The sequence below is a fragment of the Erythranthe guttata genome, chromosome 8 (assembly GCF_056151865.1).
Source record: "Erythranthe guttata isolate IM_541 chromosome 8, IM_541, whole genome shotgun sequence".
Lineage (NCBI taxonomy): Eukaryota > Viridiplantae > Streptophyta > Magnoliopsida > Lamiales > Phrymaceae > Erythranthe > Erythranthe guttata.
Genome location: NC_142540.1, coordinates 18,492,183 through 18,517,972, shown reverse-complemented (window position 1 = coordinate 18,517,972; position 25,790 = coordinate 18,492,183). Strand labels below are relative to the sequence as shown.

The 25,790-nt window shown below is 34.3% G+C and overlaps 2 protein-coding genes across 2 annotated transcripts; one reads left to right on the top strand and one right to left on the bottom strand.

The window, feature by feature from the left end:
* Positions 1–6,383: 6,383 nt before the first annotated feature.
* On the top strand, positions 6,384–13,646 carry LOC105962099 (general transcription and DNA repair factor IIH subunit TFB1-1). The gene is made up of 20 exons (XM_088822192.1): positions 6,384–6,898; positions 7,091–7,169; positions 7,383–7,442; positions 7,544–7,606; positions 8,081–8,204; positions 8,986–9,061; positions 9,356–9,448; positions 9,789–9,833; positions 10,405–10,461; positions 10,894–11,049; positions 11,165–11,230; positions 11,500–11,623; positions 11,841–11,897; positions 11,996–12,123; positions 12,208–12,399; positions 12,479–12,592; positions 12,688–12,765; positions 13,089–13,136; positions 13,206–13,274; positions 13,400–13,646. Exons 1-20 carry the CDS (start codon positions 6,818–6,820, stop codon positions 13,460–13,462), a joined length of 1,773 nt encoding a protein of 590 aa, XP_088678318.1. The 5' UTR covers positions 6,384–6,817; the 3' UTR covers positions 13,463–13,646.
* A 139-nt stretch (positions 13,647–13,785) lies between these two features.
* On the bottom strand, positions 13,786–14,269 carry LOC105961956 (uncharacterized). Its single transcript, XM_012986214.2, has one exon. It carries the CDS (start codon positions 14,162–14,164, stop codon positions 13,961–13,963), a length of 204 nt encoding a protein of 67 aa, XP_012841668.1. The 5' UTR covers positions 14,165–14,269; the 3' UTR covers positions 13,786–13,960.
* Between the last annotated feature and the right edge of the window lie 11,521 nt (positions 14,270–25,790).

Here is a 25,790-nt window from a genome sequence, read left to right as displayed (position 1 = left end):
TTATTTCGGATAAAATAAAACGAACGAAAAATTTGAAGAGTTGACATACATCTAAATAATACCCAAAAAAAATGTTTTATTGAATCAAAATATACATTTGTTTGTGATTTACCTTCATATTCGCTGAAAATCTTTTGTGCACACAACATTGCTCGTAAAGTTAGTTATATCGCCCGATTCTGAGTTGATAAATATCTTTATCTCAAATTTACTTTTAACTCTGGACATTGCGGCGTACAATTGCCTATGGCACCCTAATATTGACACTAATATTACACTAACAACAACTACTAATACTAATACTAAAACCAACATTGATAATACTGATACCAATACTAATATTAATACTAAACCCAACACTAATAATATTAATATTAATACTAATCCTAATATTAATACGATGATTAATACTAATAGTCTAATACTAATATTAATATCAACACTTCTATTAGCCAACCCTCATTAGGAGAGTTGGTACCTAGCATTTACCAATAGGGTAAAGGTCTAGGGTTCGAGCCCCCCCCACGTTCCCTTGTAATGAACTTGAATTTACTCAAAAAAAAATAATACTAATATTAATAAACATACTGATACTCATACACATATTGATACTGATACCGATACTAATACTAATACCAATATTAATATTCATACCAATACTGATACTGATACTGATATTCATATTCATACTCATACTGGTGTTGTTATTGATAATGACACTAATACTGATAATGATACTGATACTAATTTTAATATTGATAATGATACTGATACTGATACTAATATCATACTAATACTAATACTAATACTAATACTAATACTAATACTAATACTAATACTAATACTAATACTAATACTAATACTAATACTAATACTAATACTAATACTAATAATACTAATATTAATACTAATCCTAATATTAATACGATGATTAATACTAATAGTCTAATAATAATATTAATATCAACACTACTATTAGTAATAATACACCAATTCTAATACGAATATTTAATGTTTAAACTAACACGCCAATATTAATACGAACACTAATACTAATACCAATATTAATACTAATACTAATACTAATACTAATACTAATACTAATACTAATACTAATACTAATACTAATACTAATACTAATACTAATACTAATACTAAGATTAATGCTAATGTTAATGCTAATACGCCAAAACTAATATGACTTCGAATACTAATAATAATAATAATGATAATAATACTGATATTGATATTGATATTGATACTGATACTGATACGGATATTAATATTGATAACTAATATTAATACACATATTGATACACATACACATATTGATACTGATACTGATACTAATACTATTATTAATACTAATACCAATACTAATACCAATATTAATATTCATACCAATATTCATACCAATACTCATACATACATTGATACAGATATTGATACTGACACTGATACTCATACTCATACTCATGCTGATACTGATACTGATGTTGTTATTGATAATGATACTAATACTGATAGTGATACAGATACTAATACTAATATTGATACTAATACTGATACTGATATTAATACTAATATCATACTAATACTAATACTAATACTTATACTAATACTAATACTAATACTAATACTAATACTAATACTAATACTAATACTAATACTAATACTAATACTAATACTAATACTAATACTAATACTAATACTAATACTAATACTAATACTAATACTAATACTAATACTAATACTAATACTAATACTAATACTAATACTAATACTAATACTAATATTGATACAATACATTATGGACTAAAAAAAGCCGGAATTTTTTTTCAATTCTTCCTTTTTGATTCTTTCAGTTATCTTTTTTTTTTTATCTAAATTAGATATATAGTGTCAATCCAAGACAATTTTGAATATTATTGCATTGTTAAATTGCAATTCAAAGAATTGAAAAAAAAATTCAAAATGGAGATCGAAAGAAATAACTCTCGTGGTCCATAATCAAAAAAATAAGAGTTTCGAACATTAAATATCTTGTATCCATAGAACATCTGACGTAACATAGATAATAAATAAATAAGAGTTAATATCATTCCAATTGCCATTACAAAAGTAATTAGGAGTTTTGTTATTAAAAGATATTTTTGACTAGTAATTAGTCCAAAAAAGACTATTAATTCGGCAACAAAACCACTCATACCTGGTAATGCAAGGGAGGCCAACGAAAAGCTACTGAACAGCGTGCATATTTTTGGCATTGGGATAGCTATTCCACCCATTTCGTCGATACTGATATTAATATTAATACTAATACTAATATTGATGCTGATAGTGATACTAATATTGATGTTAATACTAATATTAATACTAATACTAATACTAATACCAATACTAATACTAATAATGATACTGATATTGATATTGATACTGATATTGATACTATTAATGTTACTGATACTGATATTATACTGATATTGATACTTATACAGATGTTGATACTGATATTTAAACCCATACTTATACTCATACCCATATTCATATTCATACTCATACCCATACTCATACTCATATCCATACTCATATTCATACTCATACTGATACTAATACTCATACTCATACTCATACTCATACTCATACTCATACTCATAGTGATACTGATACTGTTATTAATACTAATACTAATATTGATATTGATATTGATATTGATATGGATACTAATATTAATATTAATACTAATTCTAATACTAATATTAATACTAATTCTAATACTAATACTGATACTGATATTGATGCTGATACTGATACTGATACTGATACTGATATTGATACTGATACTGATACTGATACTGATACTGATACTGATACTGATACTGATACTGATATTGATACTGATATTGATATTGATACCGATACTGATATTGATACTGATACTAATACAAATACTCATACGTAAGTAATGTTGACATAATTATAAATTAAACGTGTAAATTTAGTAATTTTGCCGAATAATGAAATTAGTGATTATTTGTTTACTGTTAGTTGAATAAAATTATTATTATTTGAAACAAATTAAAAGAAGATACATAAAACATGTGTCAAATGTAGGTACTACTACTTGTCAAAAATATAGTTTCCATTTAAACTTTATATAGAATCATATCAATTAATATTCATTATTAATTTCTTTTTGTCTCTAATTATTATTCTCAGTATATGATAAACAATATAAATGAGTTTACGATTTATATACTTAAACATAAATTAAATAGCAAAAGGAAATTACTAAAGGAAAAGAAAAAAGAAGATTGACACATATAATAGAAAGTAAATAGCAAATTATGAAACAAAAATCAAAATGTCAACTAATCAATTGAGGAATACACGTCATCAACTGAACTTCAACTAAGCAATTTGGAGATATGACATAGACATTTGCCACATTCTTTCATAGATGGCATAGATCCTCTTTTTATATTATATATAGATGGTAAATACAGTTTTATTTATAATATAATAAAAATAAACAAATAAATATGATCCACAATTTATTGAAATAAAATTATAGAAACTAATATGAACGTACAAATTAATAATAATGTATGTACATAGGAACAAAATAAATAAAAATAAGCATTATTAATGGACACAAAAATTAATATTGTTACAAAAATATGTAAACGCTAAATAATCTATTACATGCTCAATCAAGTTCATTAATCTCAATTTCTTTTTCATCGAAACCAAGCTTACAATCATCTCATGTATAATCAAAAGATGGAAATGCATAACTATTTTTTTCTATATCCATCCTTAAAATATACACGGATCATATTTATGTGTGCTATACAACGTCGCAGGGCTTCTCTCTTGCTAATGTCGCCGCGTATAACACAAACGATGGTATCAATGGATCTGCAAAAACAAAAAAAACAAAACAAACATAAGTTAGATTGTTATATGTACACATACATAATAAATGAATAACATCATAAATATTCAACGACAAATAAATGCTTCAAGCGAACACATCGATAAATACTAATTGCATTATGAATTTACAAAACAAAAGGAATAAAAAAAAGAGTTTTAGATGAGGACCTTAGTTTAGCATGATTATAAGAAAATATGTAGATGAAGAGAGAGATTAGGGATGGCAACGGGTCGGTTCTGGGCCGGGTTTGCCTAAACCCAAGACCCGACCCACGAAAAATATATAAACCCAAGACCCGCCCCAACCCGTTTAGCTTAGACCCAGACCCGCCCCAACCCAAACCCTAACGAAACGGTTCCGACCCACCAGACCCGCTAGACCCATTAACATAAAAAAAGTTTAATATTTTTTAATTTTCATAACATTTTGCTTGGATATTTTTACGAAATAATTTCAATACTAAAATACAATATTTTAAAAAATCTCTGTGTCATAACATGAACAATAAAATTTCAATTAATTATATTTAACTTCGATAATAAGTAAAATTCAAAATGCAAGACAATTAGCGGTGGTCGACAAGTGATAAATATTACTCACGAGAAATGAGATTTGAAAAATAAAATAGTGAAAATAGGTAAATGAGAATAGACAAGATGGAAATTGATAGTTTGATAAATGAAACTCGAAATTATATATATATATATATATATATATATATATATATATATATATATATATATATATATATATATATATATATATATATATATATGTATATATATATACGGGTCGGTTCCAATAAGACTCATAACCCGACCCAGAACCATCCGGTTCTAGAAACTTAAACCCATTACCCGACCCATAACCATTTAGCTGACCCAGACCCGCCCCAAACGGGTCGGTTTCGGGTCCAAGACCCGCCAAACCCGTACCCATTGCCATCCCTAAGAGAGATGAATGAGTTGGGGGTATTTATACTTAATTTTCACAGACTAAATAAGTAAATAAAACGATTTTAAGGTAATCATATATTGTTTATATTAGTTAATGTATATATAAATGCATATATACTAAAACATGTATACATATATATATTTCACCATAATTGGACATAATTAAAATAAATGTAAATTGATTTCATAAAATAAAAAATAGACATGATTGACAACAAATCCGGTGATTGATTTTATTTGATGCAAATTCAAATAACTTATTAATAATTAATAATTGAAAGTCAAATTTTACATAAATTAAAATTAATTATGGTGATATTATTTCCATAAGTTATCAATATATAATAGATATGATATTGATGATGTATATGTATATATAGATATGTATATATAAATGATTTAGATAATAAATGCATATCCGAATTTTAATAAAAATCAAAATATATGAAATATACACACTATTTTTTTTTTCTTTTTTCGTATTATAGTAATAAAAATATAAATTTCATAATATATTAAACATCCAAGTCCATAAATATACTATATTTGCAAAAGGAAATAAAATAAATCCAAATTAATATGATTGATATAATCTATATCAATCAATGATATAGTTTATATATAATTATTTACATGTATATTGATAAATTAATTTATTAATATATTAATTTGAATTATTAATTAAAATTAGAAAAATATATATATATGTGTATTAATTTATTAATATATTCACTTTATACAGATATCCCAATTTTTTTTGAATGGATATTCGAATATTCCAAAATATTGAAAATTCAAAAAAAAAACAATTGTATTCCTTTATTTTAATATCTTAATATTAAAAAAAATATTTTTTGTCTGAAAATTATTTGAATATTCGTAAAAATATTGAGTATCATGAATTTTTTCAATAAATGTATTTTGAAATACTGAAAATATAAATAAGATTTTTTTTATTTCGAATTTATAAAATATTAACTTTGGAAATAATATATATCCATGTGTTAATTGTTTAAATGAGTGTATAAATGTTAAATAGGAAATAACTTAAATACATACCAAAATAAAATTGACAACTCACCAATTGAACTCCAACTAAGCAATTTTGATAAATGACATCACCATTTGCCACATGTCAATCATTGAGGGCATAGATCCTCTTTTTATATTATATATAGATGTTAGTAGGTACCAACCCTCATTAGGAGAGTTGGTACCTAGCCTTTACCACTAGGGTAACGGTCTAGGGTTCGAGTCCCCCCCACCCCTATTTCCCCTTGTAAATGGACTTGAATTTACTCAAAAAAAAAAAAAATATATGTTAGTAGGTTTAAGTTATGAATCAAATGTTTGATAAAATTTGAAAATTTGAATAAAATTATAGGTATATTTTTGTTTTCCCAAATAGTGAAAATAAAAAATTAATTTCATTTGTAAGTACTATGTGACCAGCTATATATATACCATATACGCACTTCCGCAGATTCACATGCGCATTCGGAATCTCTCTTCTCTCTCTCTCTCTCTCTCTCTCTCTCTCTCTCTCTCTCTCTCTCTCTATATATATATATATATATATAATCTGTCCTCCCCGTCTTTCTCTCACTACATCTCTCTCTCTATCTCTCTCTTCTCTCAATCTCACATACGAACACAGAGTTGGCGCCTCAGAAACGCCGGCGATTGAAACGCCGTAAAAATTGGTTCTCTTCTCATCCTCGGCCTCGCACCGACTTGCCGGCAACTAAAACACCATTCAATACTCCGTCAAAACCCTAAATCCCCGCGGCCGAATCTGGAATCCTCACGGGTAATGCCTAATGAATACTGATTCTCGTCGTTCCGATACGGCGATAGATTACCGATACCTGATTGGGCAGATAATCATATTTTTTGCGCTATTTATTAACCTTGATACATTATGGCGGCAAAGCAAGTGATTAAGCGTGCCAAGTACAAGTCTGCAGTGAAGGACCCCGGGGTTCCCGGCATTCTCGAATTGGTATTAAACCCTAATGATTCTGGATTGTGCGTGTTATTTTCTGTATATGTGTGACCAATGGGGTTTCTGTGTAGTTTTGGGGAACTGTTGATTAGCCGGAGTGTGAAATTTGTGGAGTATTGAATAGAACCCTTGTTCTCGAATTTCGTAATGTGGTTTTTTCATCTAACAGTTGTGGTATTTTTTTTCCAGACAATCGAAAGATTTGTTTTTAGGCCAAACGATCCAAAATCAACCACGAAGCTAAACGTGGAGTTCAAGCTGATTAAAGGTGCTTGTTTCTTCTGCCTTCCCCTCATAGTAGAATCGTTCCGCTTGATTATGACAGCAGCTAGTAATTGCATACCATTGAAAGGCAAATGTTATAGTAAATCATCTTCTGTATTTAAAAGCAAAAAAAACAAGTTCTTGATGGAATTCACATCCATCTTGACTGGATGTTTCCATTTAGATGTTTGTATTTATCTTCACTTGCAAATTCCAGGGCATAAATTCACCAAAGATGGTTCCAAACAGGCCCTGCTGAATCTCACCCAAGACCAGGTGCATGGTTGTTAATTAGTTGCAATACTTAACACTTCCATTTTTTCAGAGCAGTTTACAAGTTTTAGTGTAAGTAACAATCTTCCGTTTGTATTATTTCAGGGGGTAATTATATTTTTGAATTTACTAATTTTGCTGACCGTGATGTATGCAAAGAATTCGTCGGTGAGTCACAATCACGAGAATTGTTCACCATCTCTCTATACGCATCTACTTTTGGATTGTCTTCCGAAAATTGTTATATGTTGGATCATATATTTCATGCTATAGACAGACACGATATATTTTCCCTATCCCCATTTCTATGCTCCATTCTATTAGCTCACCCATTCCCCTTTACCTATGCCTTCAAATGCTTTCTTTTGCTTTATTATGGCATGCCAAGTTGATGCGAGGAGTTTGTTCTGGATTTAGTTGGCATAAGAAGTAAAAAATTGTTGCTCGGGCATGTTATTTATTCCTGGAAATTAGTTAGCTAAATGTTTGGATAATTGGAAATTTGTTTTTAGTGGAAACACTTATGTGAAATTATTAGCGAATATGACAGTTTATATATTGGATGATGTTGTGTGGTTGTTGCTCTTAAAGGTTCAGGATCTACTATAACTGACTTTGTCGTATATGTCATCTTATGAACAGCGAATGCTCTTGCATTTCATTCTGAATCTGGGAAAACAATACCTGAAAAATCTGATGTTCCAGTTAATGAACATCTTAGCACCGCAGAGACAGAGCAACGTATTAAGCTACTGCAGGAGAACAGGTAAATACAGTAACTCCACTTGTTTAAAAATTCTTGTTTTGAGAAGTCTCTCACACCTAGAGAGTCATATTTTCAGATGTTATTTAGCTTTGATAAAACTAGCTCTTTATTTGGTTTAATTATATCTTCAATCTCGGTCATGTATGGATGTATGGTATATATAGTGCTATTGACTAGTAGGTGTTACGATCAGTTTCAAAACGAATGTAAAGTTGATTCGACATCCACAAGAGATGGTTAGAATTTACAGAATCAGGAAGTTGAAGATTGTTTTTTTTTTTGAACAATTTCATACTGCTCGAAGTTAGGATGCATTCCTAGCCAATATTGGGTAGAGTTTTTTTTCTTCTTATTTTGTGCACATATATCATGGTGGATAAGAATTAGTAAAATTATTTTATAGGGCTCCAATTAAAGAGAAATTAGGAATTCATGTTCTTGTTCCAATATGTTTTCTGAGGATTCAGGAAAACTTTCATCTAGATTCATCTCATCCAGAAGCAGTACTCATTACTTTTAATAACATCAAAATGAAGAACCAGGACTGCAGGACATATGATTCTTTCAGTGATCTTTGTTAAACGCCTGCACTTCATTTTTCCTTTTGGGGTGAAATAGTTCATTTCTGAACCTTACTTGAGGTAGCCTCTGATGCACCATTAGCAAGAATGACTGATTTGCAATACACGAAAAAAGTTATCTGCTACTCTCAAGGAAAATTATTTAGTTTTATAAAGTTTGGACTTCTATGGTGAATGTACTGAATAACTGTAATTGGCAGTGAACTACAGACACTTCACAAGCAATTTGTCTTCAAAGGTATTCTCACAGATGCTGAATTTTGGGCAACAAGGAAGGTTAGTGCTAGGTTGTGTTCGCTTTGCCATTTTTTTCTTCTTTCTATTTGGAGGTATACAAATGACAAAGAAAGAAAATGCATATCTGAAAGGAAAGGAGGTCCATATTTTCTACTGTTTTTGTAAGCCAAAAATTTCTGGCGTGTGGTGCAACGTAGTTTTCAAATTAAATTTGTGAAATATTATTGGTATGAATTATATTCGACTTGATTGTAAAGACACTTTTAGTTCATTTTACAAACTATTGGCTGAAACTAAATATATGTAATACTAGAGTTCATTAATGAATTGCAGAAATTACTGGAACAGAGTGATGGCAGAAGGCGAAAACAGCGGCTAGCATTAAAAAATGAAATGTGGACTGTGAAACCATTATCCGATGGTCAGGTACAAGATAGCTCCCCTGAAGCCCCTTCCTCCGTGCTGTATGCTTTTCTGCAACTATTTATGTTCCTGCGTGTGCTTGGTCTTTGCTCTAACTCGTGCTCAGCTTCATCATGTTCACATTCTATCCTGTACATATTTTCTTGGCCTCCTAATCTACGCAGGGCTGTAGAAAGCCACCCCCCCCCCCCCCCCCCCCCCCCCCCCCCCCCCCCCCCCGTTTTTTTTTTTTTTGTAATGAAGTGGCCTATCTCCCCTTTTATATTCTAAACCTTGAAATGTTCGTTCTGGTATCATTCGAACATCGGACCTTGTAATCACTAATACGTTTGTTGTGTTTCAGTCAAACAAAGTGACATTTAACTTGACACCAGAAATCATTCATCAGGTATGTTTACTTATTCCTTCCAGTTTGTTTTCCTCCTTTATGGTCTGTGAACTTATGCTTGATATGGATAATTTTTGCAATCGGATAAGTAACTTTCTTAACATGAGCAGAAATCAAAGCATCTTTACCAAATATTCAAAGGATCAATATTCATCGACATTGTTCTGAAGAACAGACAAATTAGTATTATTACTATTATTTTTATTATATTTTACCATTTTTCTTTGAAATATTATCACTTCACTCAACATTACCCCATAAATAATCCATTCATTAAATTGTGTATTTGAAATTGTAGTTATTTTCTTCCAGCCATTTTCTGAATTTTTGTCATGTAAATAACCTCGTAAATGATCGTGCTGTCTCAATAGCTCTTTAACTGAGTAAATTTCGAAATTATAGGTGAATATTAGAAACAAATCGCTGATTGATGTCTAGCGGTGCATAAAGTAAAAACTATCTTTATTTTCTGACTGTAACTTTTCTTGCTTAATGCTTCTACTATGTTTCTATTGTGCAGTTTGCCCAGCCTTAACGGCACTCCTTCTTACGAATAATTTGTTTTTTACAGATATTTTCCGAAAAACCAGCAGTTCGCCAAGCATATTTGAATTTTGTCCCTCACAGAGTAGGAAATATATCGAAGTTCTGTATTATTTCTCCAGAAGTTTCTGTTTACTTGATATCTTGTTGTACACTTGCACTGGCGTCTCGTTGCTGTCACATGTTACACTGAACTCTTTATGACTATCCAGAATCACTTTATTTTAAATCGAGGAGTAACTTTCTTTGGTTCCCGAGACCTTGACACTTCGTACTTAATCCCGATTCGTTGTATAATTGCCCCAATATTCCTTGTCCTTTAGTGAGTTAAAATGATTAAATTTCGAAGCATATGGTGTTTTACCGATATTACAGAATAAATTTAGCAAATATATTCAGTCATTTTGTTAAATATTTACGAACATGTTTAAATATATTTGTATTCCCGAGTTGTGTTTGTATGAAGTGCCATACCAATGGAAATCACTAACAAAAAAATTAAATTATCGTATTTCAGCTGTCAGAAAAGGATTTCTGGACCAAATATTCAAAAGCAGAATATCTGAATAGTTCAAGAAATGTAAGCGTTGCAGCAGCAGAGGCTGCTTTAGATGAGGAGCTTGCTGTTTTCCTAAAGCGAGATGATATGCTGGCAGATGAAGCTCGGAGAAAGGTAATTTCTTTTGAAGTGTGGTTTTTCCTTCAGTTGACATTCTTAAACCGGAATGCTGTTTTTCTTTTGTTTTTATCTTTTTCCACTCAATGTAATACATTAATCCTTCCTTCAGGTCAGGCGTGTGGATCCAACCGTGGACATGCAAGCTGATGAGGGCGATGATTACATACATCTCCAGGTACATTGGCCACACACCCATATTCTGCAGGCTTATTTCTAGAACATGTTTCTTAAATTATTTTTGTTAGTGCAGTTTTGAAATACTATTAATTGTAAGCAAAACTCTTTCTCGTTTACGACATGATAATATATCCTAATCTTATAAATGAGCTTTGTTTTTGGGTTACTGCAACTATACATCTTTGTATACAAAATTTTATTTTAGATTTGATGGTTTTCACAGTCTAATTTGTTTTGTTCACATTACATGCACTCATGTACATGTAGGATCATGGATTAGTGCATGATGAACCGAAGGATTATATGGAATCGCAATATGAACCATTTCGGAAGTCCTTCTCACAAGATTTGAATCAGCATGGTGCTGTTGTTCTTCAAGGAAGAGTTCTAGGTAGGTTTTGTATCGCAGCTTTAAGCATCAGTTTTAATTTGTAACTTCGGCTATCCAACTGTTTAAATGACGCAGACTTTTTAATAATTACATGTAAGTAATTTCTATTATAACATGGTCAAACCTATTAAAAATGATGTCTGGTGAGAATTAGACAATTAGTTTGAAGTATATGAAGGCCTTATTTTTTTTGTTCGTGTCATTAATCTGAGAACAGATGCCGAGCTAAGAGATACAAGGTCTGTTGCTGAAGCCATTATCAGGATAAAACAGGGTCAGAACAGCACTTTCCGCGTTTTCACAAATATAAACACCGCTTATTTCTATTTGATATTCCAATGAGTCGGCTTATCGATGTTTGTATATTTGCAGCGGAACTTTCTGACGAAGTATCCACCAGGAATTTAGAGAGAGATATCTCAGACAGGATTTCTCGAATGGCCGAAATGGAGGATCTTCAGGGGCCTCGAGATCCTGCAGTCGCCCCCCTCAGTATTAAGGTTTGATTGTCTTTTTTGACTTTTAAACCACACAAGTCCCTTACGTATTTGCGTGTTCTGAACATGTCTAAATTCTTCAAACAGGATCCGCGCGACTACTTTGATTCTCAACAAGCTAATGCGCTAAAAGCATTGGCCGATGGTAGTGGAGGTGAAAGAACATTAAAATCCAGCGTCAGTTCACATGAAGCTTATGGTTCGTTAAAGAATCTCGTCTCTCACAATAGAGTCATGGGTTTGACTGAACCAGTGATGAGTCACGAGGTTGCTCTTAAGGTATTGAATCTTTCACACACGCCTTTGTTTGTGCTTTTGTTTTGATAGACGTAATTTAACTTGGTAGTGTTATTAATAGGTCCTCAGCGCATTGACCCAGAATATCTCCAGCACCAAGTTTCATCTTGGAAGCAATCCACACGAGAGTGTCCTGGACAGATTGCCAAAATCAACGAAAGATGAACTTTTGATTGTAAGTTTACACGGAAATTCGACTTCGATGCTAAAATATAGTGTTTTAGTCAGGATATACAGTATTTATTTAACCAAGTTTTTTTCCTTTTGCAGCAATGGACTTCCGTTCAGGAACTGTTGAAACACTTCTGGTCGTCTTACCCAATTACGACGAAGTACCTCTATACAAAGGTAATTAGTTTCTTCAATCTCAGTTTCGAAAAATTAATCGTATATATAAATGTTTAGTGTAGATTATTTAAGTTTGTAGCCAGTTCCCTTGAAGAAACATTGCAATGATCATATTTTTTCTCGAAACACGATACAACATTAAGCCCTTTTAATGATAGAGAATGCGTAATTCGACTCTCATTAAGAGAGTTAGTAGTAGCTAGCATTCACCGTTAAAGCTCAATAGGGTTTGGGTATTTAAAATCGAAGAAAAAGGAACTAGAGAAATACTATTTCGTTTTACAGACTCATTTGGCTCAATTGATATTCAAAATTATTTACAGGTTACCAGAATGAAAGACGCTATGTCGCAGATTTATCTGAAGTTGCAGGTACTTTATCCGTTTTTCTATACGTCATCTGCCGGTAACTATTTTTTCATCTTCCGACATATTTTACAGGAGATTAAGGAATCAGTGCCGTCTGATTTCAGGCATCAAGTCTCTCTTCTTGTTCACCCGATGCTTCAGGTGATTACAGACTCGCTTGTAACCATTTTTATGTTTTTCTTTTTCTTTTTTTTCGAAAAAATCGGGCAATTATGGTTGTTTTTTTATTTCTTCGTCAAATTACGGATGGTTCTTATTTGTGATAGGCTCTAGATGCCGCCTTTGCACACTACGATGCCGATGTACAACGAAGATCGACCAAGGGTTGAGAAAGACCATAATTGTTTGTGTAGTGAATTTTTTTCAAATCCACATAAGAATGTGTATTTTACGAAATTTTGATAGTGTTTATTTTCCTTTTAAATAAAAAAATATATTCTTTTGTTTTTTCGGCTATGCTTATAGTGAGGATTGTGTGTAAATTATTCTTGATATTAATTGTTTTACAGCTAATTAATTATGAGTAAATTAACATAATGCAATTAATACTTCATTAACAATCTGAAAAAATAAATAATATGGGATAGGTGTAGTATAAAATAAAATTACAAGATATTATTAAAACCAAACCAAAAAGAAAAAAAAAAGGGCATAAAAAAATAAAAATCAATAAATAATAATTAATAGTCCACCATATTAACAACAAATAGTCAATAGTCCCTTTGAAAAAACAATAATTAACCTACACTAACATAAACATAGCAACTAATATAAAAATCCACCATTAAAAAAAAGAACTATAAAATCGAAAGAATTACTGAAGATCCCTAAAAGGGCGGCGGCGCATTGTAAACAAAGAAGGGACGCCCGCCACCGTATGCGGCGGCGGAGGAGGGACCGGAGTTGTGGATTGTGTTCTCCAACTTGTGGAAGCCATGCTTGAAAACCCCAAATCCGAAGAGAAACCCAATCGCCATCACCACCAATATCACACACATGCAGAAACAACACACTCTTGTCCCACAACACATCTTTTCAAATTTCTTCTCCTGATAAATAATTAATCAATCCCTTTCTTGTTGATTACTTGCAAGATTTTATTGATGGGTTTATATAATAAATAATAATCAGACGTGGGAAAAAAAGAATGAAGGATTTTGAGTATATATATATATATATATAGAGGAGAGAGAAAGAGGGGAGGGGAGGTGGTAGAGAGAGAAACGGAGAGAGGAGGATTAGTGGTTGTTGAATTCAAGAGTACCTTTTTAATCACGTTCTTGAAAGCGGTTATCGCACGCATTACTCCATATTGTTTCTGTTTTCAGGAATTATTATTATTATTATTATTATTATTCAAAAAGGTGGTGACTTTTCACTTTCACCTTATTAATTTTTGTGGCGTGTAAATGATTTAATTGCATTTTGACGCTTTCTCAGGTTGCAAATTTGGTTTAATTATTAAAAAAGGAAAAGAAGAAAAAATAGCAAATTTTCCAACTTATTATATTTTGAAATAATATTTTTAAGGTAACAATATATTTTTTTTACTTTAGTTATCTTTTTAACCTATTGTTTTGTATATGCATCAAATGTCCTTTAATGAATTTGTCTTGGTTAGGAATGTTGGGATGAAAATTAGGTCAGCTTGTTTCACTTCCAACTGCTCCCACTATATAATTTTGTACCATATACGACGGGTGTGAACCAGCCGAACTCGAGTTGAGTTTGACTGTTTTGGCTAACTCGAGCTCGAATTCATTTTGACGGGTTCGAGTTTTTATTTTTGGGCTCGAGTTAAAAAGAATATTACAACTTCTTTCTTTCCCAAATTCTTTAAAAATGATAAAATGAATTAATGAATTAATAAATTATTATTAGGCATTTACAATAAGAACCTTTTAAAATTCAAATACACTACCTTAGGGTTTGGTTAGGGTTTTGGCTGCAGCTTAAGATACATACAATACATCACTCATATATCACTCATATTATTACTGTACACACACACACACACACACACACTCCACCTTATATACTTTCTCACTCAACCTATACATACAACAGTCATATCACTGTACACACACACACACACAGTCAGCTTTCGATTATCCCTAAAATATTCGAGATCTCCCTAACTGGAAACAATCTCCGACGAGCTAGTAACGGAGTTATTTGCCATTTCCGAGTTGCGGCGGAGATGGCTTCTTACCCTCCGCCCACCAGCGGCGCGCTTCTCCACCCCCGGCCATCAAGCGTCGCCGCCGCCACCTTTCCACTACCACCCTCAAGAAGTGTACACCGCCTATTTCAATTCTCCGCCGCCACCGCCGCCCCACCACCATGAGATCGAAAACGCCCGGCACCAGCCCCAACACTCCAATTTCCAAAATTCCCCTAATCCCCAAAACCCTAGCAGTAAGCTAGCCTCCCAAAGGGCGGCATCTGATCGGGGATATATCGTTTGGTTTACGACATTTAACATTAGGTTTCCGGGAGAGGCGCAGCCTCAGCTTGAGGTCACTCCCATTACAAATTTTAAATTTGTATACTAGCTACTATATATTGATATACGATTTATTGCCTTTGCGTTGTGCTTCTATAATTTTTAACAATTAAATTTACGTAAAAAAAAAAAAATTTTAAGTATTTTTATTTGAAGAAAAGAGTTTTCTAATTAACAAACAGGATAATGCACTCGCCACTCTTAAAACAATCATTTTTGTTGTCCTTAATTTATTTACATTTATTTTTTATTTAAAATTGTTTTATGTATATTCGTCTCCTGTAACGATGCATTCTTGACTTAATATACAGTGCCAGCGTGGATGGCCGGGTTTACGTCTGGAAGATTACCGAAGGTCCGGATGAAGATGACAAGCCTCAAATTAGTGGAACGATAATCGTTACGATTCAATTTACGATAAGCAAGTAAGCAACGTTCGACTTTTTTTTGTTTTCGAAACTGAATTCTTTATTCACCATCGAATTTTCGCTTGACAGGAATTGAAGTTCTTGTAGTTGCAATTGGGAGACGTGTTTTGAGGATCGATACTGCGGAAGTCGGAAAATAAAAAAACGGAACATAAAAATACTTATTCCGTAAGGCCTTTGTGATTCTTGCTGATGTTGAAGCGGCCCTCCAATATTTTAGCCCTAGATACGGCATGCATGCTTACGTCCGCCATTTAATACAGTTGAACCCCGATAAATTAATACTCGATAAATCAATAATCTCGCTCAAACAATAATTTGTCCCGGTCCAACTCGCAGTAAACGTATTAAATTATTAGTTCGATAATTTAATATGGCCCATTTGATATACACCCCTCATAAGCAACTTATATAGGGCTAGGTCCACCCCTAAAATTCTTTCTTTGAGATAACCCCCTGGAGAGGTAAAAGTACTATTGGGCCCTTATGTTCAATTTCCACCCAACTGCATTCAGCATTCCACCAACTGCAGTCAGCATTTCCACCAACTGCATTTTAGCATTTTTGACCTGCATTTACCACCTTTACAGATTTTTTTAATAAAAAAATATAAATGTTTATTTTATTATTTTTTTTATATATATATATACCTTTTTGTATTTTTTTTATTTTTTAATTTCCTTTTACTTTTCTTTTACTTTTCTTTTAATTATTTTAATTTAATTTTAATTTTTTTTTTATTTTTCTTATATTAGTTTTTAAATTATTTACTCAATAAGTTTCCTGTACAGAAATTGACTATAAATAGTATATTAGTATAATTATATGTAGTCATGAACTGTTTTTTACACCAAAATTACGGTCGAACGATTATGTAGACGGTTGATTATATATATATAAAAAAAACTTCGTCTACATCAACAAAATTCACAATTTGGAACTTGATATTATAAATCAATTAGTACCCAACAAAAGAATTAGAAAAACACCAACATCACTGTACATCAGGAAAAACCACATAACTAATATATAACTATATATTACTACATGTGACTGTATATGACTACATATATATGACAACATGTGACTATATATGACTACTTGTATATGACTACTGATGCGGTTGGGTTTTTCCGCTTCGAGGAATCTCGAATCTTCGAGTTCGTTCCACGTTAGGCCTGTTCGTCACGGACCTGCAAAAGGGACCGGGAGAGGTGCTCCCGACGTTAGCACTCCGACGCCCAAATTAGAACACCTCAAAGATTTGGAGATAAAGATATTCGAGAGAAAATAGTGTCGAATGCTTACCTTGAGGTTTACGAACCCTCTATTTATAGGAGAGGCTTTTCGGATCCCATTGCTTTCATCCAATTCGATTAAGGAATTGTTTCAAGTCCATGACAATGTGTCTTAGTGGTTAAGTTATAAAGATACTTTCTTTTCTTAGTGTCTAAGTTATTAGGTGGCATTTTCAACTCGTCGCTCGGGGTTCGTCACTCGGTGCTCGGCGTTCGGTGCTTGTCGGCTCGTCGACTCGAAGCTCGGCGCTCATTGGCTCGTCGCTCGGGGCTCGGCACTTGGCAATTGGCACTCATGAGCTATCTTTAGCTTGTCGAGGGTCTCGTAGCTCGTCTCTACTGACAATGTATTTATATTCTTTGGGCCTTAGATTTGTGGGCTCAATGTTTTGGGCCATTTATAAAGATCAGATGAAATAGGCAAATAAGCCCGTGTCGTCTTATTTCCTTCTTCGGGTGTGGGCCAACTCTGTTGGGCCCTTTCCTTATTGGGCCATGTAAATCTGTCCGGATCAACTAGTCCCCCACTCCAAGTTGAACGTGAGAATACGAATTGATTAGCTTGGAGTATGCATTATTTTCTTAACCCACTGACTATGTTCTTAGCCACTTTTCTAGGGGGTTGGTTTATGTAAATGTTCGGATTTCTCGTTGGCTCAGACTTTTTTTTTTTTTTTCCGAAATGGTAAGTTCGTGCTTGTTTGGCCACATGAAGCTCGTATCGTTGATCAGGTAAGTGAGCTACTTACTGAAGACCTCGGCCAAGCATTTTCCTATCCCTTTGGTTTCCCATTCGAATTTTATTTCTTAGCTTCAAAATCAAGTGCATTATACACACTCTTGTATTTTAGTTCGAGGAGAATTGAATAAGAGAAGGTATGGGAAATTTCAGTACCCTGCCATTTTCTCCCGCTATACTTTATGTGCAATTTTCTATGCTTAGTAATATCCAATTCATTTTTCTTTATTTCAGGTTTATTTCGATGCATTTCGTTCTATAATAATCCTTTAATCAAGCGCGTGCTCGCTACCCGAATATTCGGATAGATTTTCTCTATTTAACGAGCTCGTGCTCGCTACCCGAATACTCGGATAGATTTTCTCAGTTAAATGAGCTTGTGCTCGCTATTCGAATACTCAGATAGATGTTCTGTTTTAACAAGCTCGTGCTCGCTGGATAGATTTTTTGTTTAACGAGCTCGTGCTCGCTACCCGAATACTCGGATAGATTTTCTGTTTAACGAGCTCGTGCTCGCTACCCGAATACTCGGATAGATTTTCTGTTTAACGAGCTCGTGCTCGCTACCCGAATACTCGGATAGATTTTATGTTTAACGAGCTCGTGCTCGCTATCCGAATACTCGGATAGATTTTATGTTTTAACGAGCTCGTGCTCGCTACCCCCGAATACTCGGGCAGATGTTTCTGTTTTAACGAGCTCGTGCTCGCTACCCGAATACTCGGATATATTTTCTGTTTAACGAGCTCGTGCTCGCTATCCGAATACTCGGATAGATTTTCTATTTTAATGAACTCGTGCTCGCTACCCGAATACTCGGATAGAATTTTCATTTCGTTTCGCCGAGCTCGTGCTCGCTATCGTAAATAATGGGAAGCTTGTGCTTCTCAAATATTTTAGATAAATTTTTGATTTCATCTCGCTGAGCTCGTGCTCATATCATGTTGGAACAGATTTTCGTACCATGCATACTTAGTGCAACATATCATTTATAAAATACTCCTTGAATAACCACTTATAGAGTTAATCTATCCACTTATAAAGTTAATCTGCTATATCAACTTACTCTTTCTCCGTCATTATTGGGAAAAATAATTCTGTAAAGAATTTGAAAGATGAGGTTTTCGGAAATTTACCAGATCATAAGTCGAGCTCCAACAAGGCCGTGCTCCAATATTTCTTTCGAGGCTCCTCGCAAAACCGTGAAAATGAATTTTGAGTTTCCACGAAGCCGATTTCGGGAGGTGTTTTTGAGCTTTATAAATGAACGCGAGCTTCCAAAGTCCCTCAAGTGTCGAGCTAACTCGGGAAATCTGAATTTCAAGAGACTGTACGCGGTACCTCATGGAAGTAATCCTCGGGCTTCAAGGAGTCCTCCGGGGTAATCAAAAATAGCTCGAACTAAAGCTCGCAATGAATTAATGAGTTGGAGATATCTCGATAGTATCATTCTAATCGTTTGCACCTGTAACCATAATTCTCCGCCACGACTTCCGAGAAAAAGATATAAAGTTGAGAAAAATTATATGCTGCGAAAGAAAAAACTTTCAAGTGGAACAATATTAACCCTTTTATGTAGAAACTCCTCGATGTCATGAGAATTAAAAGAAAACCACGGGGCCAGTGCCCGCAAATAAATCCCATACAATTAAAACGCATACAAGCTCATGTATCCCTCCTACTCCCTAGCTTTGTAGAGTATTTTGCGAGTTACTATACTCTACACCCAACGGAAAACGAACAAAAAGCAAAAATCCAATTGCAAACAAAAAACACATTAGGTGTAAAAACCTTCATTAGTAGTTATTCTCACATAGAATAGCATCGCTCGCAGTAAGCGAGCTCCTTCACTAACCCAATTCAATAGTCAAGAGTCGTGATTGAGTTGCTTATCATATGAATGTAATATTAAGTTTAACAGATATGTGATGCTCGTAATTTAAGAAACTCCCTCCCGATACCATTATAAAATTCTACTCAATTCCCTGCTCAATTATGAACAATGCTAAAAAAAATAATAAACATATAATCACATAAAGCACGCGCATACTGATCATTGGCGTATAGAGGCCAATGAGGCTCATCTCAATTCTTTTCAAAACACATCAATAGCATGTTATGTATTATCCCAAATCCATTTGAAAAATATTCTGAAGTTGAGTTCTTGCTGAATAATTAAAAACCTCGAAAGAAATTCTCATTGCGCAAGTAAGTATTGAAATATATATATATATATATATCACATGAATATATTGGAACTCACCTCGTGAAAGAAACTCGAGCTGCCAAAAATGTTGAATGTTTGTCGAAGAGATCAACTGAAGACATTTAGAAATACATGCGACTTCTGGAAATCTAATCTCGAGAGATGATTCCAAGCTTGCTCAGGAAATGTATAAGCCAGAAACTCTCATAAATCATAAGCATGTGAGCGCTATTATTAGTCTGTAGAATCTAGAAACACCACTACCGAATCGACATGCTCACAGGTATCAATAATTCATCAAAGTTAAATACTTGCCTTGTCTAATAAGTGTGCATATTTCGATCAGAGCTAAATGAAGTAGAATACAATTAATTGTTTACTGTGATGTGCTAACATGCTTGCACGAAATGACCAAACAAATTTGCGTCTTTAGCGAAATGCATTTCAAAAATTCAAACATCCTTTTATAAGAAGTTAACAGTTACTCGCCACACCAAATCGAAATCGAGTGAGGATCTAAAGTATGACTAGCTATCATGAATAATCATAATTATTTGAAAAATCAATAGGGGACTAATTTTAGATAGCATTAGTGAGCACAATGGCCTGGTTCGGTAAACATATATCCACATATTTGCAAAATCCAATTTTCGAAAAATTCAAAAATTGCCTACCCTCGTCTATTAATTCGGGCTCACCAGAATCCATCATTATAAAATCCTAGAGAGAAATACTGGCCAATAGATAAACTTTCCAAACAATAGTATCATAAATAATTTGCAATAAGTCATTTGAGAAATCGTACAATAATTACTCGACGAGCTTATACACAAATGATTAAGGGTTTAACAAAAACTTCGAGCTGAACATTATTAGATATAATAATATCATATTCCGTAAAATCGAGCTCTAGATTCACCATCCAAAAACCAGTTCCAATCCTCAGAGCTAGTAAACAAGGCCTACGAAATTCTAAGTTCATACAACGATTTAGAAAATTAATTCAAACTTAAAAGGGTGCAGTCCCAGAACATCATAGAAAACGATGTGCCGAGGAACCTATTTTACCAACAGTATCATAAATCATATGAACTCAGCTCGACAGAATATTAAAAGAAAATAGGAGTCTCATAAATCGATTTTCATGCTTGTAGGTTAAATGGCACGAGTTATATCATACTTGTTGAATCCTACAACAAAAATATCCATACTCTGACTTCCATCAAACTTTCGAGTAATAAGCATATTATGTAATTTCTCAATTTATCTGCTTTCATAATAGTTCAAAGCTTCAGTGCTTATCAAGTACATAAGATTCCTCGATTTTTCTTCATATAGAATATTATTGCAATTGAGATACATGTGCATTACTAAATGAGAGTTTACCTCACAATGTGATTGGGAGAGACTCGAGTTCGCATGAATTCGTTCTCAAGAGGTGGGTGCGAGCTATATAGGGTCGACGCGATCTACTAGGGAATACAATTATCAATGTTCTGGCTTCAAGATATGGAACGAGCTCTAAGCTACAACCGTGAGCTTTACGAACATCTTTCCTGTCCTCAAGTGATTAGATTCTCGAGAGCTCTAAGAAGTGCATTTGATTTTTGGTATTCGATCTAATCAATTGGCTTACGTACTAAATTTCCCTCACATAACGCGTGAACTCCACAGTTCTCCCTTTTCATGTGCACTGAAATTGATCCATAACGGAGTTGAATCCCCGATTCACACGCTTATAGGAATTACACCAAAAAAATAGTTTGACCAATATTCCATAGAAAAAGTATTAGAGATCAGAAAACTTCCCTCTTATGTGACTGCACTTGGATATGCTGGATAACGATATGTTGACACTGAGCCTCGGCCCACGGGAAAGGCTTCCAAAGTGTCCAGCCGAGAGCTTCTTCACTGGGGCATTTTATCGAACAACTTCGTTGTGATGCTAGGAGTCTAAAATAGAGACTTAGGCAGCTCCAGGACCTCGTTTACTCTAGAAATTGCCGCCAATCGTTAGCATTTTACCCTCCAATTCCGGCCAATTTTTTGGGAGATCAAGGAAGCGTCGAACGACGGTGAATATTTATTAATCGGAGACTTGAATGCGCTCTTTGTCAGGCTGTGGTGAATTTGTACTCCTCCCCATGAAGAGGTCGCAGACTCATACAAGTTTGGCTTCCTCACGTCTGTTGCTAGAGTCGAGTCGGTTCCCACATCATCTGGCTATCGATCAGTCAGCCAATCATTGAGTTTCCTCCGAAGAACGCTACCTGCTGATCTAAGCCTCTCCTCCCATTTTGCCCATTTTTTGGGTAACCCAAAGAGCGTCTATGGGCGGTGTATTTACCGGGAACTTGAAGTGAAGGAGCAGGGTTTCAAGGAATTGGTAAAAGATGGCTAGTCGGATTCGCGTGAGCGAGGCGACCTCGGCCATGCATAGGTGACCCATGAGCCGAACATGGGTTACTTTTTCCTATTTACTACTTTTTAGAAATAATAGGGCCAGTAAAGAACCATATGTACCACCCTCGTATTTGGTTTTTAGAGAAAACCAGTGGGGAGAAAGGTTGAAGAATGGAAAGAATGAAAAAGATGCCATTTTTTCTAAACTTAGCAAAACAGGGGAACACCATAGTTGGGATTGATCCCACAAATTTTGCCTTGGATACTGTGTATGACTTGAAAAAATTGACGTCTTATAACTCGATTTCCCACAGACGGCGCCAATGATGCGGTTGGGTTTTTCCGCTTCGAGGAATCTCGAATCTTCGAGTTCGTTCCACGTTAGGCCTGTTCGTCACGGACCTGCAAAAGGGACCGGGAGAGGTGCTCCCGGCGTTAGCACTCCGACGCCCAAATTAGAACACCTCAAAGATTTGGAGATAAAGATATTCGAGAGAAAATAGTGTCGAATGCTTACCTTGAGGTTTACGAACCATCTATTGATAGGAGAGGCTTTTCGGATCCCATTGCTTTCATCCAATTCGATTAAGGAATTGTTTCAAGTCCATGACAATGTGTCTCAGTGGTTAAGTTATAAAGATACTTTCTTTTCTTAGTGTCTAAGTTATTAGGTGGCATTTTCAACTCGTCGCTCGGGGTTCGTCACTCGGTGCTCGGCGTTCGGTGCTTGTCGGCTCGTCGACTCGAAGCTCGGCGCTCATTGGCTCGTCGCTCGGGGCTCGGCACTTGGCAATTGGCACTCATGAGCTATCTTTAGCTTGTCGAGGGTCTCGTAGTTCGTCTCTACTGACAATGTATTTATATTCTTTGGGCCTTAGATTTGTGGGCTCAATGTTTTGGGCCATTTATAAAGATCAGATGAAATAGGCAAATAAGCCCGTGTCGTCTTATTTCCTTCTTCGGGTGTGGGCCAACTCTGTTGGGCCCTTTCCTTATTGGGCCATGTAAATCTGTCCGGATCAACTACATATGATTATATACGACTACATGTACATGACTACATGTGACTATATATTAATACACGTGACTATATATGACTACATCTATATGACAACATGTGACTATATATGACTACTTGTATATGACTACATATGATTATATATGACTACATGTACATGACTACATGTGACTATATATGACTACATGTATATGACCACATGTGACTATAAGAGTATATAGTATAGTTTGTATTTATGGCTTCAAATCCTACTTTTCAACACGACAGTAACTTCGATCTAATCGGCAACTGTTTCGAACTGACGAACAACATGTCCTCTCGGCAAAAGCTTAGTGCATAGAAGGTGTTCAAACACCAAAACCTGTTGAAAAAAAACAGGTTCAATTTAAATATTTATATTATACATCAACTCATAACCAATAAATATAAATCGAAACACGCAATCACGTGCATATGTTACTACATGTTACTAAATTATCGCCGACCGACAAATATCGATTAACATACAGTTGCATCCACACACAGAAGAATTTCTTCTTAAAAATAGGTATGTATAGTAACTTTGCAGTATCAACATTTTAGGTTCGTGGATCTAACACATATCTTTAAAACCGTATCAGAAATTTCCAATGGTTACCTATGAATCGTGTGAAAGATGCAGTTTAGCTTCAGTATAACAAAGAATAGAGCAATTCAACCTAAAAACATAAAAAAACATAGAATATAATCTAACTATTTAACTTAAGTGGAACCTAATATTTAAAAATCTAGAATCTCATTAAAAAAATAAAAAATAAATGATAACTTTGATACAGAGAATGCCTTTCAACCTAAAAACCTAATATTCAGCACAAGGCTCACAATTAGCACAAGCAAAACAAATATGCAAAAAGGAAATTGAAGATCTTATCACCTGATTCATGGAATATTCAAATCAATTAAGTTAACAAATCGAATTAGAAAAGAAGAACAAACCCAATTAATTAGGAACCCTTCAAAGAAGAAGCTTTTTTCTTATGCTATTGAAGCATCTTAAACTGATGCAGAAATTAAGTTTACCGGTGACAGTGGCGGCGGTGAGCGATAGGCGGTGGTGGGCGGCGGTGTGGCAGTGGGCGGCTGTTAGCAACGAAATGACAGTGAGAAGTGGGAGAAGCAGGGGGAGAAGCGGTGGGGGAATCGGACGGCGGAGATGATGCGGGCAGCGTAATGGTGGCTGATGGTGTTGGACTTGGTGCTCCCGCCACCGGCGTGGGCGGAGCCGCCATTGGTGCTGCTGTTGGAGCAGGCTTTGGGCGTGGCTGGAGCTTGAGACCGCCATTGCTGAATTTTCTTAAGTTTTTTTACTTTATGGAATTTGTACAGGAGAGAGAGAGAGAGAGAGAGAGAGAGAGAGAGAGAGAGAGAGAGAGAGAGAGAAGAGAGAAAAGAGAGAGAGAGAGAAGTGAAAGCTACTGAAATTTGAGAGAGAGAGGATAAACGGCGGTGGAGGATGAAGAGAGAAGGGAACGAGAGTTGAGAGATCTAGGGTTTTTAATTGTAACTAAAGGGTAAAATAGGTATTTTAATTTGTCTAGGGGGGTCTATCAAATTAAGATTAGAATTTGAGTTTTTAACTAGGAAAGAAAAATCCTTAGGACCTATCCCTATATATTTTCAAAACTAGGGGGTTATCCCACATTTCCCCAATTTAATATTTCGCTAAAATAATAGAATTTTGCAATTAATTTATAAATGTTTAACTGTATCTCGTTATCCACAATTAGTTATTAAACAATATGTTACGTTTGCGGTTGCAGATAAAGATTTGGGACGATCGGAAGTCACAACCTATTGCAATTATGCGTCCACGTGACGTCCAACCTGTTTATTCAGCCGTTTTCTTGGCTGCTCCACAGCGCCCCGATCATATCTTACTTATCCCCGGGGTACATAAATTACGAGTTTTTCAACGCATCTTTTATCGTCTACTAGACACTCGATTCTAAAAGGGACATTTTCAGGGGCCAATGAATCGGGAAGTGAAAATCTGGGCATCGACAGGTGAAACCGAATCATG

Coding starts and splice junctions, on each gene's coding strand:
- LOC105962099 (XM_088822192.1), top strand. CDS start 6,818: ATGGCGGCAAAGCAAGTGATTAAGCGTGCCAAGTACAAGTCTGCAGTG. Junction 9,062..9,355: donor AATTTTGGGCAACAAGGAAG/GTTAGTGCTAGG, acceptor AATGAATTGCAG/AAATTACTGGAACAGAGTGA. Junction 11,898..11,995: donor CATTATCAGGATAAAACAGG/GTCAGAACAGCA, acceptor GTATATTTGCAG/CGGAACTTTCTGACGAAGTA.
- LOC105961956 (XM_012986214.2), bottom strand. CDS start 14,164: ATGTGTTGTGGGACAAGAGTGTGTTGTTTCTGCATGTGTGTGATATTG.